The 19,338-nt window shown below is 44.6% G+C and overlaps 2 protein-coding genes across 2 annotated transcripts in view; both read left to right on the top strand.

Moving 5' to 3' along the window:
- The window catches only part of MEGF9 (multiple EGF like domains 9), a 28,937-nt gene extending 23,597 nt beyond the window's left edge, over positions 1-5,340 (top strand). The window contains exons 4-6 of the mRNA XM_072352782.1: positions 290-424; positions 927-1,199; positions 4,015-5,340. Coding sequence (XP_072208883.1) covers positions 290-424; positions 927-1,199; positions 4,015-4,469 — 863 coding nt within the window. The 3' untranslated portion in view covers positions 4,470-5,340. The remainder of the gene's footprint in view (positions 1-289; positions 425-926; positions 1,200-4,014) is intronic.
- A 5,694-nt stretch (positions 5,341-11,034) lies between these two features.
- CDK5RAP2 (CDK5 regulatory subunit associated protein 2) overlaps positions 11,035-19,338 on the top strand; it is a 66,893-nt gene continuing 58,589 nt past the window's right edge. The window contains exons 1-6 of the mRNA XM_072352889.1: positions 11,035-11,546; positions 11,665-11,726; positions 12,958-13,025; positions 16,533-16,643; positions 17,167-17,243; positions 18,234-18,357. Coding sequence (XP_072208990.1) covers positions 11,149-11,546; positions 11,665-11,726; positions 12,958-13,025; positions 16,533-16,643; positions 17,167-17,243; positions 18,234-18,357 — 840 coding nt within the window. The 5' untranslated portion in view covers positions 11,035-11,148. The remainder of the gene's footprint in view (positions 11,547-11,664; positions 11,727-12,957; positions 13,026-16,532; positions 16,644-17,166; positions 17,244-18,233; positions 18,358-19,338) is intronic.

The raw sequence follows: 19,338 nt of genomic DNA, 5'->3' as shown, positions 1-19,338 counted from the left end.
CTGCCCCAAACCCCTTCTGTTGGGGAATATTTAATATTGATAGCATGTGTTTACCTGCTCTGACCTTGAGCTGTGGGCACCTTTGCTGGGGCTTTTCATGTTATATATGTGTGTGGAACACTGTCAGAAGGTCATAAGAGTCCAAGGCAAGTCCCAGGATTGTGTTTTGGCTGGAGGGCATCCTGAATCACCTATGAGCTCTGCTGATTGTGAGCACACCAGGTGGGTTCATGCTCCAAATGTTCTGCTCCAGTTCTGCCGCCAACTGGCTGCTGTTCTCTGTCCCCAGGCACCTGCCTGCACTGCCAGGGCAACACGGAGGGGAAGCACTGCGAGCTCTGCAGGAGTGGCTTCTACAGGAGTGCCCACAGCTGCCACCGCTGCCCCTGTTCCACCGTGGCATCGACCGGCACCTGCCAGATCCGTAAGGCTCTCCTTTTGGTCTGATTCTTCTTGGTCTGAGCTCTTCTCAATGTGTTTCAATTAAATTGCTGCTCAGTGTGCAACAGCCATGAGGTTGGCTTATAGCCGGTGGGTCTCCCTGTGCTGGGAGCAACCAGGGCATCTTGCTGGAAGCAGTGCCACCAGGTTGCTGTAGATTGCTGACAGCCTCAATCCAGCTGTTTCCTGAAACTTGCTGCTTGAGATGGAGACATTCAGAAGCAGGCATGTTTGCTTAGCAACGTGCTGAGCATGCTCTGTGATGCTGGTACAAGGCATCAGAAAACCCACAAAGCTTTTTATTCTTCTGTAGAAACAGAAAATGCTGCAGTTAAAGAATTATATCGATAGCCTAGAATTTGAGATTGATTAACAGTCAGTGGTTTTGCTGATGTTTGTCTTTGTGGTTCACAGTCAGCTCCACAAAATAAACTCTACAGAGAGGGGCTATGGCACATAACTCTTCTGCTTTCTGTCTTTTGCAGAACCTGGTGAAGCTGTCCCAACGTGTGACGAGTGCAAAGTTGGCTACACTGGCCCCAACTGCAACCAGTGTGCCAACGGCTACTACAACTCTGACAGCATCTGTGTCAGGTGCCAGTGCAATGGGAATGTGGACCCCACACTGTCCCCCAGCATTTGCAAGCCAGAGAGTGGCGAGTGCATCGGGTGCCTGTATCACACCGCTGGCTTCCACTGCCACGAATGTGAGGATGGCTATGTCAGGGACCCCGAGGGAATCAACTGCACCAGGAAAGGTAAAATGTGCTCCTGGGCTCAGGGCTGGAGTCTGTTCAGTGGTTATCAGGAAGTTGTTCCTCAAGGTGGATCTCCAGCTCCATGCATAGACACAATTCCAGCACTCTTATGTGTTAGGTAAAAGAACCCATTGTTCAGGAAATGTACCTGGACCCAAATTCATCCTTGTCACCAACAGAGATTGAATCCAGATCTTCCATTAGGAGTTAATGTGATTTTTGCTCCCATGCTGCTCTCTGAAGGTGCAATCACTGAGCCCTCTGTGCAGGGAGATGATCAATACAAAGAAAGTTGAATGCTCATTAGCTCTAACTTTGCAGATGCAGGGCTGGAAATGACAGTTTTGCATTGGGTCATCCATTATCTCCCTCTGCACAGCTCTGCCATGTGCCTTTGCTCCATTAAAATCCATATGCATGATTTTGCTTGTATATTTGCAGTTTTCTCCGCAATTCATGTTATTTTATGGACATTGCTAAGCCAGTTCCTGATGTGGGAGAAGATTGTCTCTGTTCAAAGGGACAGAGACGTGTTCATTTAGCTTTCCTGTTTCCTTGACACCTGTTTTTTCTCTTTCTGACAGTTTCTTGTCTAAAAACTGACTTGCTGAAGTACTGTGCATTAACTGATACAGCATGACATGTTCACAAACCACCGGTGTGTGTGAGTGACCTAGTTTGGAGTGGTTTCTAGAGTGAAATCCTCACCAGATCTGCAGATGAAATTGTCGGGCTCTGAGGCTCTGTTAAGCCATCAGAGTTGATATGACAACACACTTTGCTCTCCCTGGACAAGGTTAAAACCAACCTCAGCTTTCCACACAGACCATTCGCAAACCTTACCAGGTGTGATGCTTTAGCAGCAGCTTGGGAGAACAGTCGAGAGTCACATGGGATGACCAAAGTGAAGGATTTGGACCCCCAGATGGCTGCTGAACCTGCTGTAGTGATGAGGTGCAACAGGGCACAGAGGAAGCCAAACTGGGGTTGCCATCTGCAGAGTATTGCTGTCTGCGTTGAGTGCCGCTTGCACAGCTCCGGCTCCCTGGAGCCCACTCATAGCATGAGTTAGTGGCAGTTCTGCAGAAGCTGTGGGTGAGCAGAGCATCTGGATATGATGCTCACGATGAAGCTGCCAAAGCTGCCCATTGACTGAACAGCTGCTGCTCTCAAGGAGCAGGCCTAGGACATCTGGAGGGCTGGCACGGCCTCACCGAGCAGAAACAGGCACCCTTGTCGTGGCCCAGAAGCTGCAGCCCGCTGTCAGAGCATGGCACTGTTTCCTGCGATGCTGTCATCAGTTCCAGGATATGTTTTCACCCGGGACACCCTTGCCAGCATTTAGCTGGTGCTGACTCACAAATAAGGCTCTGAAAAGTCCTGTTTCCTTGCTGGTGAATCAGCCATTGTCTCAGTTCTGTTTTTGCTAATTATAGCTACTGGCCGGATTTGCCAAGAATTAAGTGTTGATGAAGGAATTTGGAAAGAATGACTGAATTCCTCATGCCATTCTCCAAAAGCTGTATCCAGGAATCTCCCGTCACATTCCTTCCTACTACTAGATTCTGTCCATTAACCCATTGAGAAGTTCCTTCTGTCACCCAGCATCCTTATCAACCTAATGCAGCACCTGCAATGAAAAGAAGCTGCTGCAGGGAGGAGGACTCAAAGCAGGAGCCTGAGTTAGGTTCATGCTGCCTCTTTTAGAGGAATTTCTTTCTCCATCACCTGAGCTGCGAACATATCAGCCCAAAGTTAACTCCTGGGAGTTCCCCTGAGGGCCCATGGCTGGAGGTGTGCTCAATATCAGCAGCTCCTGTTGCCATTGGAGATGCAACTTTGTGCAAAATGACTCTTTCAGAAGAGGCTTCCTCTCCTCAGTCATCATTAGCAGACTTTCCAGGAGAGCTGGATCAATACAGAGCAGCACCATCAGCTGTAATTGCCGCAGCTGTAAGTGGGTTTAGGATGAAGTTGTGTTTCTGATAGCAGAAACAGAAATGGAAGAGGGAGGGAAAGAAGGTGCAGAGAGTCCCGTGGAACAATGGATGCTGAGTACATTTTGATTGATTGAGGTTTCAGCTTCTGGAAGATTCTTACTGCTTTTACTTAAGAGTCTAAAATAGATTCACAGGTTACTCTTGTGAAGAAAATACTTCATTGTAGTCACATTTTGAAAGATACTCGGGTTCTTATGATGCTTTTTGAGGCTTCAAGCTCAGTGGGTTTGAAGAAGGCTTAATCACCGTGTTTTCCCTCCTGGGAGATCTGCAGCATTCCCTTCTAGCTGTCTTCAGCTCTGAGTAGAGAACTAACCCTGCAGGGAGGGCAGCTCCTTGGCTGCCTGTGCCTAGGGCTGCTGAGGATGGTGGTGTTGGAAAGGCCCTCTACTTGTCCCCATGGGTTTGTCCTTCATGTAAGCACATGTTCCTGCAGCAGAGACCAAAACAGGATCTGGGCTGGCTTCTCATGTGTTTACTGGCTTCAGGAGAGCATCCAGAGCATTCTTTAGTTGCAGTTGAGTCACTGCTGTGCCTGGTGGAGTCCCATTTTCATGCGCTAAATATGAGCTGGATCAGGTGGCTTGCTTTCATCACAAGGTCATGTATCTATCATTAATCTTGGCTTGTGCATTTGTTATCCGTCTTTGGGCATTAAACTCATCTGTTCACCACCGGATTTGCACAGGGTCTCTGCCATCATGGAGCACTTACTGTAGATTTGACTGGCATAATAACTGTTACGTAAGAGTATGTTTGATTGCAGTTTATCGTGTTTCTTTATTGATTGCATCTGTATTTTCTTTGTTTTGTAGAAGCCACTCCTGGCCCAGAAATAACAGAGTTTACAAGTCCTGCTCCGAATATTAGCAAGGCAACATCAGTTCCAACTGCAGTGACAAACAGTACATTGTCACCAACAACTATACAGACTATATTTCCTTTAAGTTCCTCTGACAATAGTACCTCTGCTTTCGCAGATGTTTCTTGGACTCAGTTTAATATAATTATTTTGACAGTCATCATCATTGTCGTGGTCCTACTAATGGGCTTTGTGGGTGCTGTCTACATGTACCGTGAGTATCAAAACAGAAAACTTAATGCTCCTTTTTGGACCATTGAACTCAAAGAGGACAACATCAGCTTCAGCAGCTACCACGACAGCATCCCCAACGCTGATGTTTCGGGGCTGCTGGAAGACGATGGGAATGAAGTGGCACCGAATGGACAGCTGACGCTGACGACTCCCATGCACAACTTTAAAGCTTAGAAGAGGAAGCAATCCAGCTGTTCCAAAGTTGGCTTAAAGAAGTTACAGAGCTTGTTGAAGGGGTATCAGGATCCGTGCCAAGGCTCCGTACAGAGGAGTTTGCTCTTCAGATACTCTTAGCTGGGCATGCTGTAGCTCGCAGGTGAGCAGGAGGAAGGTGTAGTACGTCCGAATTTCAGGTAACGTGGTGAAATGCATTCGGTGTATTGTTCTCCGTAAGGACCCATATAATTCACTGTTGGTAAAGACTTGATTACACTGATCTTAAAATATCCTTTTTACATAGAGGTGATGGGGCAGTGAAAGCAATGCCCCATTAATCAGAAGCTACTCTGTTTCCAGCCAGCCTAACACTTACGCCTGCATCTTTAGCTTGAAAAGTAGCTTATGAATTAACAGTGGATTTTCAGGAAGCAGACCTTTGTAAAGGCTTTGTATTACTTCCTGATGTGAATTTGCTTGAAAAGGAGGACAAATGGGAAATGATTGTTTACTGTACTACCAAGAAGCAAGTAGAGGAGTGAGTTGCACACTTGAACAAAAGCCACCGTTAACTGTTCCCACAAAGCTGGGAAACAGGAAAAAATATCACAGAAATATTGGAGTTAGGGAGGAGAGTAAGCTTTTCCCTTTCTGAGTATTTATACAGGGTGATGATGCTATTAAAACATAGCAATCCACTTTTTTTTTTTCTTTTCCTAGCAGAGGTTTATGAACTTGTATAGTTTCTGTGCAAGGGAAGACGACGAGACATCTCAGGGTTGCTGTGTACAAATAAAAGCTAGGCTTAATACCCTACCCTGATAGCAATGGTGTGTTCTGTATATAAAATGTAATATATCTTCTTGGAACTGTATTTGTAATTATTTGTAAAGAAAAAAGAAAAAAAGACAACCAAGCAACCAAAAAAGCCAACAGCAAAACCATGGACCCGTCCCCAACATCCTCTGTTCCCCAGTCATGTTTTATCATCTAGATTTTAATTGTACAGTGGTTAGTGGCATTGTTTAAAAAGAAAGGAAAATGGGGTTGTTTAAGATACTGTAAATTAGATGACAATATTGTCAGAGCTGGGACTCTGGCAAACACCCACTGCTTCAAGCTTTTCTTCTAGTGTGTCATTGAATAACTTTGTTTTTTTAAGAGAAAATGTGAGTGCTCCCTACTTGCATCTGTCAGATTTCCCTATTCCTTTAAATACAGAGTAAATAGCCTGCGTTGCCATGAGTAGAGCCTGGGAGGTGTCCAACAGGCAGATGTACCTTTTTGTTATTTGTTTTGAACTCTCTGTACAAGATGCAGATAACACTGGCATGGATGCACTGACAGCCTGCTCTCAATGACTGAAGCGGATGCTCCTCATGTGAGGGATCTTGGTGCTGTCCATCCCATGTGGACACGGTGCTGGCTATGGCTGGGTGCAGCCTGCTGGCTTCTCTTGAATGATGGAGGCAAAAAATTGCCTGGAATTGGATGGAAATGGCTTTCAGCTCACAGAAACCGATCAGCACTTCTGGCCTTAAAAGCTGAAAGTGCATGGGTGCTTTCAAGAAATTCATGTAGCACAAGGTGGTGGTGGAGAATAAGCTGTCTAAAATTCTACAAGGCGACTGGGTTTTACAGGTTACCTTGAGTTTTCAGTGGGCCTGGCAGGCTGTTGGTGCCAAGAGAAGAGCAAATGGGCAGCGCAGTGTGGGGAGGTTGTGCCACGCGGCACCTTGCTGGTACTGCCAGCCCCATGTAAATCAATAGCATTGTGCTGAATATGCACTAATATTACACCCAACTCACAGGCGACCTCCAAAACAAAGCTGCATCACTGTGCATGTTGGTGCTCTGCAAGTGATTGGTGCTGAGGAGGAATGAAGTACCTGCTAAGGGTCAGCAGGAGCTGGCTGATGCATCCTCAGAGCCGGGCAAAATGAATATTTCTCAGTGTGAGAAATGGTAGGAAGAATGTGGTGATTATTTATTTGCTTTCTGGTGCTGCATGGAGGCTTTTCTTATCTTTGGAGACTTTTGGGGAGGGAGGGGGTAGGGAATAGGTGCTTTAAACACAAGCACAAAGATGCTATTTCTGCCTCAAAAGCTTGTTGTTTGATTGAAAGGAGAGGCACAGCAAAGAAGGAAAATAGCCAAGAGGATGGCGAGAAATGGTGAGAGTTGAGTTACCTTGAGTTACTCTTCCAGTTTTTAAAGAGCAGAATGGTGACAAATGGAGAATTTCCTAAAAATTGTAATTATTTGCCAGTGCTCATTTTGCAATACTCTTGCACTTGGTCACTTCGTAGGGCAGGGAAAGGTGATTTAGGAACTGTTAGCTTCTGGGACTGATGCTAGCAGGCAAAGTGAAGGATGGGTTGTTCACTCTAATGCTTCCAAAACATTTTAGTAGATGTTATCCTCTTTGCCACGAAACTCCTCTTCCCCAGATCTGGTAAGACGGTAGGCTACCTTGTGACTGGAATAAGGTTTAATTTTTCTCTGGCTGTAAAAACACCGACCGGTCTGTGAACCGGAGCAGGAGTTCAGGTGCTGAGCCCTCCCATCCCATATGCTGCAAAGGGAGGTGTTTGTGTCTGAGCTGCTTCTGACCTCCAGAAATGTAAGAGCTTTGTGTTTTAGCCCTGGGTTTGAAAAGATGAGGAGGTCAGGATGCCTTATGCAAGGGAGGGTGATGCAGCCATGGTCTGTGGGGGTTGTGCATCTGGACAAAGGGATCTAGATGGCCCCTGTAGTTGTGATGGGAAGAATGGCTGGGCTGGGGGCCTGGCTGCCCAGGTTTGGGCAGCAGAGGAAGGTAAAAAGAAAGTATGTGGCAGTGGGACTGTGCTTGTCAGATTGCAAGTTGACTCAGCAGGGTGGACCAGCCATCTCCAGCAAGCCAGAACTTTAGTGTGGAGGAATGATATTTATAAAGGGATAACCCAGCAAAGAATGAATGAACAGCTTCATGTTTGACTTTGGTCTGAGATTAAGTTCTCCTTGCTGCCTCCATCAATTATGCAGTCATCCCCCAGGCACCGTGGAAGGTGAAGGAGAAGTTACATCTCCAGTCAGCTTGGGTTGGCATCACTCCTGGATGGAGTGAAGAGCCAAAGCACGTGTGCCAGGGTACTAAAGGCCACCAGGACTACCAGCCTGCCCTATGTTATAACTTGTCATGAAGCTTCCCAGATGCTGAGGTTTGCAATTGCCGTGTTGGGGTATGGGTAGATTAGCCAAAATGGATTTAATGGGGCAGCACTGGGGTCCAACTCAGTGACTATCAAGAAATGGCAAAGACTTGTAGGGCTGATGTAGCAATACAGATACCCAGATCTTTCATTTCTAATGGGGTATACAACTGTCTGGCTGCAGTGGTGTGACCACTGTGGGGAAAGGCAGTGGTGGGATGGTATGGTAGCTGGAGAACACATAAAAGGTACGATGAGGTGAGTAAGGGTGGGAAGCCAGCTCTGCAGGCATGATCCTTGGGGTTATGAGGCTCTGTGGAACCGGCTGATCTGGATGGAGTGAGTTCAGTTCCACAAGTAACTGAAGGCAAGAGGATATAATGGAGCAGATAAAGGGCAAAAAGCAATGATGTGTCAAAGGCATGGGGCAGCCTGGCTGGCTCACAACTTAGGAGAGCATTTGGTAAGCAAAGTGCAACAGACATGCAAAAGTATGATTGGGTTAATGTGAGTAGATGATCTTAAATCATAGGAACCACTGTAGCTAGAAATAACTGCATGGAGCAGTAGCCCTGGGGAGCTGTCAGGAGATGTCATCCATTGGAATGATAATTCCCTTGGAGCAGGCTGAGCAAACTTAGCACACTGGATGCCTTTTATTGAAAGAGGAGGGGATGTATTCAGCATCCTTCAGGTATCCTGGCCCAGTTAACCACTGCTATACAGCGTCTTATCCTAAATGTTAAATGCAATGTAAATGTGGCAGAAAGTTTGCACAGTCTCCTTTAAATAATGAATTTCAGATTGAATCCTAAAAATACATTTCTCATTAAAATGAAGTCTTGAAATGAGCTCCCACAGGATTCTGCTCTTTGTGTGTCAGAGGAATGGATTAAAATCAGAAAAATGTGGGCCTTGTATTTGCTCCCAACTGAAACCCATCAGTCTTACTACACATCCAAATAAGGCGTCTCCTAAGCTATATGCTATGCTGACAAATGCATTTCTAGAAGAAACAAAAGAAAAAAAAAAAAGTGTATGATTTGAATATATGTCAGAATTTATACAGAAGAATGTTATTTAAAAGGAATAAAAATAAATGTATATAATTTGTATCTATGCCACTTGGATTGTTGCATTTGTTTTTTGTTCATTTGAGTTCAGCAGGAGTCTTCGTACAGATAGCAATCAGAGCTGGCTTGAAACCTAAAGGAATGAATCTGATCTCATCCCAGTAATGACATTTGTTCCAAGAGAATTATTCCTTCATTATACCGCTGTATGTGAGATGAGAACTGTGGCCTATAAACGTTTTTTAACATCAGATATTCATTAGTCCAGCTGACACCGTGTCAGATAATCCATCTAAAAAATGAGCCCTGTGATCTGTTGTGTCTGCTTATTAACCATTCCAGCTTTCAGCTTTCATTCATGTGTTTGGTAGCTGGACAGCCAACAGTTATTTCCCCATCATTTAATGTGATATTCACACAGACATATTTTGTCAGAGATCTGTGCAGTCATTAACAATGAAAGCTGCAGAGAAAAGAAATTGGAAGAGGATATTGTATTTTTTTTTTCTTCACGACCAGAATGGGTCTTCTGCAGATAATTTATGTTTATCAGACACTCTGAAACCCACATCTGTGGTGTCAGTAGTATTGGACGTGTTTTTGGCCATGTCTGCAAAAGGACTCATGAGAAACTTGCACTTCTTTCTCACTTTATAGAGTTATCTGTTTAGTGTAAATACAAATGCTAACTTTGCATGCTGAATGTTGTGTCTAACTCTTTGACTCCTATTAAGCAAAGAACCTGAAGAGAGGTGAGCCAGCATCAATTAAGCAAACGTAAGAACGACACATTCATTCAAATGCTTAACTGAGCCAGAGCTATTTAAGCAAGGGCCACACCAGTGAAATTCCAGGCAATTTATTGAGACCTGATTTGCATTAGCAGAACAGTTTGATTCTGCATGACTTAGCTGAGGAGGAATTTTGCTCAGGAGTGGGCAAAACTGAATGCTGAACTAGGTCCCCAATGCCAAGTCTTGAGGACAGCAAGCAACCCAGGTTCAGCTGTTGGTGACATCCATCCTTGGCTTGGCTTGCTGGTACAAGGATTTTCCATAATCTCCCCGAATATACTGATAATTAAGATGTTAAATAACATTAAGAAGATTATCAGTTGTTGTTAATGGCTTTTAGACAATATACTTACCTTCCTTGCCTCTCGCAGCTGCAGATTTTAAAACTTGGGGCAGCGTAGTAACCCAGAGGAGTTTTCCATCACATCTACGTATGTATGTGTGTACATCTCTGTCTGTATGCCGTTGTCCATCAGACAATCATTTCATGACGTGTTGACAAGGAGGGCACTTCTGATTTCCTTTCAGGAAGGAATATGCTGGAACTCTGCAGATTCAGCACTTGTGGCTGATAGATGGTGACTTAATAGCACGCACGAAATATATAATATCCTACTGTAACCTTAACCAACACCACACTGGTATCCTAAGTAAGTATCTATTCATTTTATGAAGTGAATGCTCATTTCTGCTTTGTAAGGATGTGCAGGCACACTGCAGACAGGATGAAGGGATCTTGGTGCCATATGGAAGACCCGGTTTTGCACACTGAGCTTCAGCAGGACAGAAGGTGAGGCCACTGCAAAAGGGGAGCCGGTCACATCAGGTGACAAATGTCTCCAGAAGGCAGTGGGGGAGTTGAAGGGACCAAGTATATCTTAGGCCCCCAAGTGTAAAGCATCAGGCACGGCTGGCTGGAAAGGAGATGGGATTAAGAGCTTAGTTGTATCAAGCAGTACATTTCCTTGCTGTTTGGAGTACCCACAGCTGCTCCACATGCACTCATGTGCATCCAGAGAAGAGTGATAGAAACAGGGATGGGCAGCCCACTGTGACCACACGTGGCTGGGATCGGGGCACACAGCATTCACCTGTTCCCAACAGAGAGCTGAGCTGCGGGAAGATATGCCAAGCACATAAAGCTGATCATCACAGCACACAGCCTGTGCCAGCCCTGCTGCTGGCCTATTTCCCAGCCAGGTGAGAATCCCCTTGAGGAAACGTGACACACTTGGAACAGCCGAGGAAACCAAACGCTGCTGCTGATCCTGAGAGCAGTGCATGTCCTACCCCACAGTGTCCTTGCATTACAGAGCCACAAAGAAGGGTGAAGCTCTTGCTGTCTGGATTTCCCCACTGCTCTGTGCCAGCAGCTGCAGAATTAGCTCTTTCCAATGGGAAAATCCCAGTGCTTTGACTCAAGGGTGGAACGTCACAGGGATACACGTCAGTGCCACAGTCTGAAGCGCTGAGGTAGATGTACAAAGTAGACCACGGCTGGGCCTCTGCGCGGCTGCGCTCTGCCGGTGACTGGAACTTAGTTCTAAAACTCGGGTATTTCACTCCAAATCTGACGCTGTGCCCTCAATAAAGATGACAACCCGGTACTGCCGCCTCTCTTGTCTGGTTTAAAAAGATGGCGGCTCTGTACGTCGCTGCTCTTTCCCTCACTCAAGATGGCGTCCGCCGCTCTCCTCCCCAGTGTCCAGCTGGCAGTCACCGCCCCGCTCTGCCCTCAACCAACGTGGCGCCCGCTCGCTCACTTCCTGCCAGTACCCGCAACAAAGATGGCGCCTCCCCTTTCTTTCCCACCGTGCCCTCCCCCTGCCCTCCTCCACGCTGCCTTCAGCGGCTTCATCTCCGTCGACGCAAAGATGGCGGAAGCGGTTGCGGCCGTTTGAATTCCAGCGGAGCCGCCAAAGCTGCGCACAAAAGGCGCCGGAGCTGTGGCTGCCCGCGGGGTCTGCGTGAGGGCGGCGGGATGGATTCTCTACCAGGGGAAGACATGACGCTGCCGGTGGGCTTCGAGGCCAGGTAGGCGGGCGAGCCGCCGGGGGGGGGGCGCGGAGCTGAAGTAACCGGGCCGGGCTGAGGTGCCCCCCGTGGTGCGTGTCGGGCCTCCCCGCTCCTCAGCGCCGCGCTCTCTTCGCAGTGTCTCCGTGTTGCCGGACATCTCCAGCGAGGGCCCGCAGCTTGAGCCGGCCGGCTGCCGAGGTGAGGCGGGGCCGCGGGGTGGCGGTGGTACCGGGCCGTGCGGGTGGGGTGCGGGTCCCGGTGGGTTGGGGGCGGTGACGGGTGGCCCGCGAGGCTGTGAGAGCACAGGGCTGGGGGCGGCCGCGTGCTGCCGGTGTGAGGCTCCCCGGGTCCCTTTCTGTCTGGCCGCAGCGCCTCAGGCTGTATCCTCCTCCACGCTGAGAACCTTCCCTTTCACTTGAAGAGTAGCTGTAATTAGGTGTATGTTTCTAAATGATGAGGTGTCGTTACGTTCAGCATCCTTTGGGCTGGCTGACAGTGATGCAAAACGCTTGTTTGGAAATAAAATGGCTGAGAGGTGTTATATTGAGAAGTACTGCTTGTCAAGCTGGCTGTTCTTTGTTCTGCTCTGCGAGCGCAAGGCATGTGTTTCTGATTTGCCTTTGTTCCTGCCTGTCTCCAGCAGTGTAACCGGGCTCAATTCGTCGTGCAAAAGCAGATAATGCAAACTGAGCCAGGCTTACCAGGACCTCCTTGCTGCCAAAAGCAAGCAGTGGTGCTGCTGCCAAATAATGGGACCGTACTCAGCCTTGGGCTCGAGGAATGCAGTCTTGTGATTGTTAATTAGAATGTCAAAGAGTTAAAAGCAGTTTGCTCGTATTCCCTGGGATGCTTTAAAGACTGATGTATGTGGCTGCACAATGACTTTGAAAGTACTTTAATGAAGTGTTTGAATTCACGTGGGTGTTTGCCTGAGGCCACAGATGCCTCTTTGTACTTAGGATGACTCAAGTGCTACGAGCTGTATGCAATTTCTCTATTTTCATTAAGTTTACTCTCATGGGAGCTTTGAAAAGAAAGGGTTATATAGCCCTGTTAAATGCAGTTGTTGCAGAACATATGTGCAAGCAGTTTAAATACATGTGTGTTCAGAAGGTGTTACGATTTAGGAATACCAATGCTGGTCATTTCCAGCTCCTAATAGGACTTCATTCTGATACTGGAGTCTGTTACAGATGCTCTGAAGGCTTGTGTTTAGAAGCGTCTCTTGTACAACCCACGACAACAGCCTAACAACCTCAATGTAACTCTTGACTTAAGCTCAAAATGCAGAGGTTGTGATGGGCCAGATATTGGGATCAGAATGAAATCCAGACTGTAACTGGATGGTAGTACTAAAACTCACTGTTTTCAGAGTGAAACCTATCTTGGATTCCTCTGCCTGAACTCATTCTGTCTCTTCAATGTCCAGGATTACCAGATGTGGCAGAAGACACAGTCTCACCAACCAGAGCTCGGACCATGAAGGACTATGAAAATGTAAGCGGGCTTTTAATGTAAGACTTAGTGACAGTGTTATGTGTAAGGTAATTCTGATATGCTGGCTGCAGTGGATTGGGCTCTCTGTTTATGTCACAGGTGTGATCTGTAGCTATTTGTGCTGTCAACCCTCATCTCTCTGCCTTTAAAACCAAAGGCAAAACGTTGCTGTAAGGCAGACCAGCCAGCTGTTGCTTTTAAGTTGCGAAACAGAAATTAGCACCATCTGCTCAGAAGTGGATGTAATCACCAGAAACAGAGAGTAGTTCTCAAGTCTGCCATTGATTCCTTGTATTTCAAGGGAGCATCAAACCTATCTTCATTTATACCTGTGTAGGATTTTGTGTTTTAATTCGCTGCTGTGTGGTATCTCTTATGCTTATGTACAAGCTTTTGTTATAAAAGGTCTTCTATCGTGACAGTGCTGTAGATAAAAATGGTTTTGATGCTTACTGGAATACAGAGGAAATCATCAGATGCTTTTAAAGTGTCAGCTACGTTGAATAAACTGTTTAAGTTATGAGCTAATTGTTTATGACTGCTGAGTGATGTCTGTTTGGGTATAGCAGGACAACACTTCCGTAGAGTTTTTAATGTTGCTTAGCTCAAGTTTTTATTGCTTTACAGCTTGTGGCTTCCTATCATCAGGACCTGTCACGTGTTGGTGGTTGGTGGTGGTGTTTAGTGTGCTTCTTACTGCCACTCTTACCTTTTGTAGCATTGCAAAGTCTGAAATGAGCTTTTCTTCTGAACTCTCACATTTTATTTTCCTCTGAGGAGAGAGCTGTGCTCTTTGTTTAGAACTGTAAGCTTGTTTTGGAAAGTCTTAGTATTGACATTTCTTTCTGTTTCTATTTCACTTTATTTTGGAATATTGGTAACCGGAAGGCTAAATGTGAGAAAGGAAGCATTCACTTTTTTTGTCCTTGTACTGTTTACTTAGCCGTCCAGAAGCTGTTAGATGTGCTTGGACTGACATCCTAAGCCTGCTCTTATCCTGCCTTAAAACAAATCTGAGTTAACATGTTGAAGGCAGATACAATTCCTGATAGCTCCTGCCTGGAGGTGTGTGTGTGTATGTACACATGTGCATTTGTTGAGCTTTGGGCTGTTATTTGCTCAGGATTTGAGAAGGAAATGAAGGAAGAGTGGGAAACAACTTGGAAGGAAAGAATGGAAGAACTTGCCTTGTGGTTTGGAGAGACCAGGATGGATGTGGTGACCTTTGAAGGGCGCACTGAGTGGACCTATGTGGGAAAGGTCCGCTATATATTAAGAGTTGGGGAACATACAAAGGTAGATAATCCTGGAGGTGTTTATGATGTGTCCTGGAGAAGGGGAAAACACCAGTGGCTTTAAATGTGATTACATGGACAAAATGAAAGACTTCATTAATTGAGGACCTTGCTATGATTTATTTGATGCTCACGAGTACAGTTATTGGTAGCAAGTTTGTGTTTTTTGTCTGTGTGGTTTTGTTTATTATTATTGTCTTCCCAAACCCATTCAGAATTGTGCTGTCTTATAAAATGGCCTCTGCTGGCAAAAACTGTGCTGTGAAACCACAGCCCCTGCTGACAGATGCTGCTTTGCATAAAAGTGGCTCTGTGCAGACTTGGAGAGGAGCTGAGCAGGGGAAGTGGTATTTGCTACCATGGTGTCTGTGGTGTGTAATTTTCCGTGCAGTATATTGCATTTCCCTCTGTTTTTGTGACATCTTTGCTGTTTCTCCTCTTTTGTTCTTAAGTACAGACATGAAAATGTATAAAGGCATCAAGAGTGGGTCTGTAAATGCAGAAAGTTCCTTTGCAATGTGAACTTGGTGGTATTTTACAGGTTGCTTTTTATTAAGCTATAACTTTTAATTGTTGCCTGCTTGAATTCACTTTGCACTGGGGAACTGAATGTCAGAGGGAACGCTTATTTCACTTCTTCATTTCTGATGGTGTAGTATGCTTGCTTGCCTTCTGAAAAAAGGATGCTTAAGCTGTTTGGTTTAATTCTGTTGCCACAGAAATACATGAGAATAGAGTTAAGGAATGCTGAGATCTGAAATAGTTTTTCTTTTTAGTTCAGATCCGTACTGAAAGTATGAAGTGTAGCAGAAATTCAGCTCATAACTTCAGTCTTTGCTTGTGCTTTTTCTGAAGGATCAAACAGTTACAGAAAATCTTCTGATAGCTTTAAAAACAAACAGAAGAGTAAGGTGTGCTCTCACTTGTTGCAAGTAGTGCTCAATTTTTGGGAGCAAAGCTGGCTGAGATGTGATAAAACAACTTTGCAGCCTTGCTTACCTTAAGAAAGCATTAATTTTTGTTTTATTCCAAGTAAGGACTTCAGTTTTGAGCAGCACTGAGAGTACTGTGCTCTGTGATGTGAATCAGAGCACAAAGTTGTGCTGTCTTAATACTCACACCCATCTGAATGCTCCTGAATACTCCTGATCCTCAGGAGGCATCATGCTTTTTTTAAGCAGTCGCCAGTTCTGCAGTTGATGTTGCTGCTGTTTATGGTCATTGGGGTGGAAGTGTAGGGATACAGAAAGGAGGGAAGGAGTTAACTGTGTGCACTGTTGCACTGAAGACAGCTTCTGCAGGATGTGTGGAAGGGCCACGGAGTTGTTACAGTGCTCTGGATTTCTGGTTGCTTGGGTGATGCTTGCTTGTGAATAATAACGGGGCACCTTGCTAGGCAGAGATTGTTACACTGAGCAATAGATTGTGAATGCAAGTGGTGAGAGGAGTTACAGAAAAGTGTCTTCCTAGGCTTACACAAGCTGAGTATTATAAAAATTGCAGTGGTAATAACTTTTACAAGTGGTACTATACTGTTCTGGAAAAGCCTACATAAATGTTTTATTAGGAGCTCTGTAACATATTAGATTTCCTTTTGCTGAGAGCATCTGACAGGGGTCATGAGGCTTATTTGAATGAATGTTTTATGCTCGGCCTCTTAAAACATTTCAGTGGGAGACTCTTTTTAATGAAACCATCCGCTATGTTACTGCTTCTACTAGTTCAAAATCATAAGTCCTGAAGGACATGTATGAGAAGCCATTTTTTTCCCCAGAGAATTGTGCTATGAAATATATAGGAGTGGATAAAGATTTTATTGGTAGTTGATTTGGCTCTGCTGCTTTGTGTGCCTGAGGCTTTGCCTCCCATGAGTGGTGCTCCCATCTCATATTCGTTTGGTTTCTCTTCATATGAAGTCAGACAACATTTTAGCACTTAGGGGAGTATTATAAAGAACACTGTGACAGCACACTATGCTTCTTAAACAATACTCTTCTATAATCATGATTTCAGTGCCAATGTATCAGAGTTTTGAGGGCTATAAGTAAACATATGTGTGCACACACATGCATGTCTCACCATGTTGGTTGGATTCTATCTCAGTAATTGTCTTTCACCGTGGAGAGCAAAACCAAGTGAATGTGGGTCTTGCTGTTTGTTTTCCTTGATATGAAACTTGTGACGTAGTTGGCTTGCTTTCTTTCTTTCACAGCAAATCTCTGATCTGAAAAAGGAGAACTTCAACCTGAAGCTTCGTATATACTTCCTGGAAATGCAAATGCAGCAGAAGTTTGATGGTCCCACTGAAGATATGTACAAAATTGTAAGTGCTTAGAATATCATAAGAGAATTACGTATCTTTGAAGAGTTTGTTTAATGGGAAAGCTGCCTGTTTTACTTCTGAATCTTTCTCAGCTGGCAATCTCAGTATGACTCTCCTGTTCTGCCCTCTGACTGCACGCTGGAGGAGTCTGCTTCCTTCCTAGCAGTTCTATAATGGTATTTCACCAGTGCTGTGAAAGCCTGCTAATCAAAGTGGCAAACTCTCCAGTCTATTCCTATCCAGGAAATTGTAGCTTCCAAGCTGTAGTAACTCCCAACTTGATTTGTTCCCCTTCCCATTGTAGTTTAGCATGCACACGTGTGCATAGACTTGCTTGATTACAGTGATCCTGAATGCTTGATGCTTTTAAAATGTGCTTTCATAAACTGAAGTTGCTATGCTGATCTTATCCCAGCAATACTTTATTTGCTGCTCCGAGCAAAACTAATCTATGTGGTGATGTTAACTTATGCATATGGTGACATCTGAGTTCTCTGAGGATGCTTCCATTCTTATGTTCTAGAACATTGAGCTGAAAGTTGAGATAGAAAGTCTGAAGCGTGATCTGCAGGAGAGAGAGAAGCTGCTCATCAAGGCCTCGTGAGTACCAGTATACTGAAATTGTTATTTAAGACTTCCAAGGTCTTGCTTCTGTTTGTATGCTTTTTTCCTGATGTTTCCAGAATATGAAAGACACAAAGTAGTATTTTAATGATGTATTTTCTAGAAACTGTCTCTTGTGATGCTGGATTGATGTTTTAGTTCTTATACACACAAGGGTGTTGTCACGGAGTAACTTAAATGTGACTACTTAGTAGAGAATAGGTTAGCATTCCTGCCAGCCTTAGCATAACTAGTGTAATAATTCCCTGTACGGCTATTTCCTTCTAGATTGCAGTTTAAAAATGAATCCAAGCTGTCAGTGTCATCTAATGACTGCTCTGCAGGCCTGGGTTGCAGTGGAATTTGGTTGGCTTCATGTGGCATTGAGTTGTTGCTAATTACCTTTTTCAGTAGTTGGGAGTTCCAAGTAGATCCTGCAGACCAGATTAATTTTCATTTGTAGCTGTCAGAAGGTTTCAATGGGCTTTGAATGGAACCTTGCATGAGTTCATAATAGGACATGGAATTTAGAGTGAAATCATAAACAAGTGGTCCTTTGCTTAGTGAGGAAGTATAAGAGAAGAAGGAGCTGGTAAGGGATTACTAAAGAAGTGATTAGAAGATGTCTCAGCAACTACATAACTTCAGTTTATTCCAGTGCTGCTGCTTATAGGTAATATGCCTCTACTGAAGGCTTGATACTGTACTTGGAAGCTTTAAATATATGCAAGAAATAGTAACTATTTTTCATTGCACGCTTATTTGTTGTGACGAGGATTGTGTGCAGCTCTCGTTGCTGTACATCAAGCAGAGACTATACCGCCAAAATAGTTATGTGCTGTGTAGATGTTTGTATTTTATCTTACATTGACAAGCAGGTACAGATAAAGTAGAAGAAACTTCTCTGTAATCTATCAACTGCTTTCAATAAAATGTTTTTTACTTTGGTATGCAATGGGATTTCGATTATATATTATGGCCTTTCAGAAAGGCAGTTGAAAGCCTGGCCCAGGGTGGTGATGCTGAAATACAGCGTGTGAAAGAGGAGGCACAAAAGAAGTTACAAGAAATGGAAGGAATCTTGACTGGCAGAATAAACCTTCTGGAGGAGGTGAGTGGAATGAGTAGTTAGAAATCTGTACTTTGTACTATTATCGGAGATTTGATACTGCAATGGGCCTGTATTTTCAAAATTGCTTCAGCTTTCATGGAGAAATAGCTGGTGCAAATCCAGGAGGAGAAGAAAAGAGAGGAAAACCAAAGCAAAAAGTGAAAGGGAGAGTACCATTAGCTACTCTTAAAGCACTGAATAGGAGGATAGCAATTCTTCAGGAAATTCCTACCTTTGGATGCTATTTGGGTATGTTCAGAACAGGCATTTAAGTCTGGAGTACAGTGAGGCAGCTTTGTTTCCAGAACTGCAATCTCTGTTTAGAGGAAGAGGGGCTGCATTTTGGACACTTGTTCTGGTAAGGTTTCAGCTTCATAAATAGCTGAAACCACTCTGTAAGAGCTCCTGTCATGTGGTTGGCACAGATTATTCCCATATTTATTTTTGAGCCATTGCTGATACCTTAACAGGGGAACTGCTTCGTGTTTTTCTCATTTTATAGTGTTTAGGCACCACAAGGAAAAGAATTGTCTGTATGAGTAACGTGTTTCCTCAGAAGCAAAGAGACTCCTCTTCCTTGTAAAGAACAAGTCAGATATTGAATAACCTGTGCTGGGAATGTTTAAGTTCTATAAATAAACTCTTAATTGTTTTGCATCACTGAGTGCATATGCTTAGGTAAGGGATTATGTAACTGTATCTTTTGAGAGAATAGAAATCTGGTGCTCTTTTGTGAGTAAATAAATAGGACACGGTTAAGCTCCAGTGTTTGTTTTTCTGTCTCAAAAGAATGATTTGGTCATAGAAGATATTGGTAGCAGTCTTATAATGCTATTTTCTATCAGGCTGATTTAGGAGTGTTTCTAAAGCCGTGAGATCCTTCAGAACTGAGTTATGGGGATTCACCACGACCTTTTCTTTAGCAGAACAGGGCTTTCTCAAAGCATTCCCTGTGCTATTGCTGAGGTAGAAAATATCCCA

This window comes from Excalfactoria chinensis, chromosome 18 (genome assembly GCF_039878825.1).
Source record: "Excalfactoria chinensis isolate bCotChi1 chromosome 18, bCotChi1.hap2, whole genome shotgun sequence".
Lineage (NCBI taxonomy): Eukaryota > Metazoa > Chordata > Aves > Galliformes > Phasianidae > Excalfactoria > Excalfactoria chinensis.
Note: the sequence above shows the minus strand (reverse complement) of the source record. Positions and strands in the feature narration are given on the sequence as shown.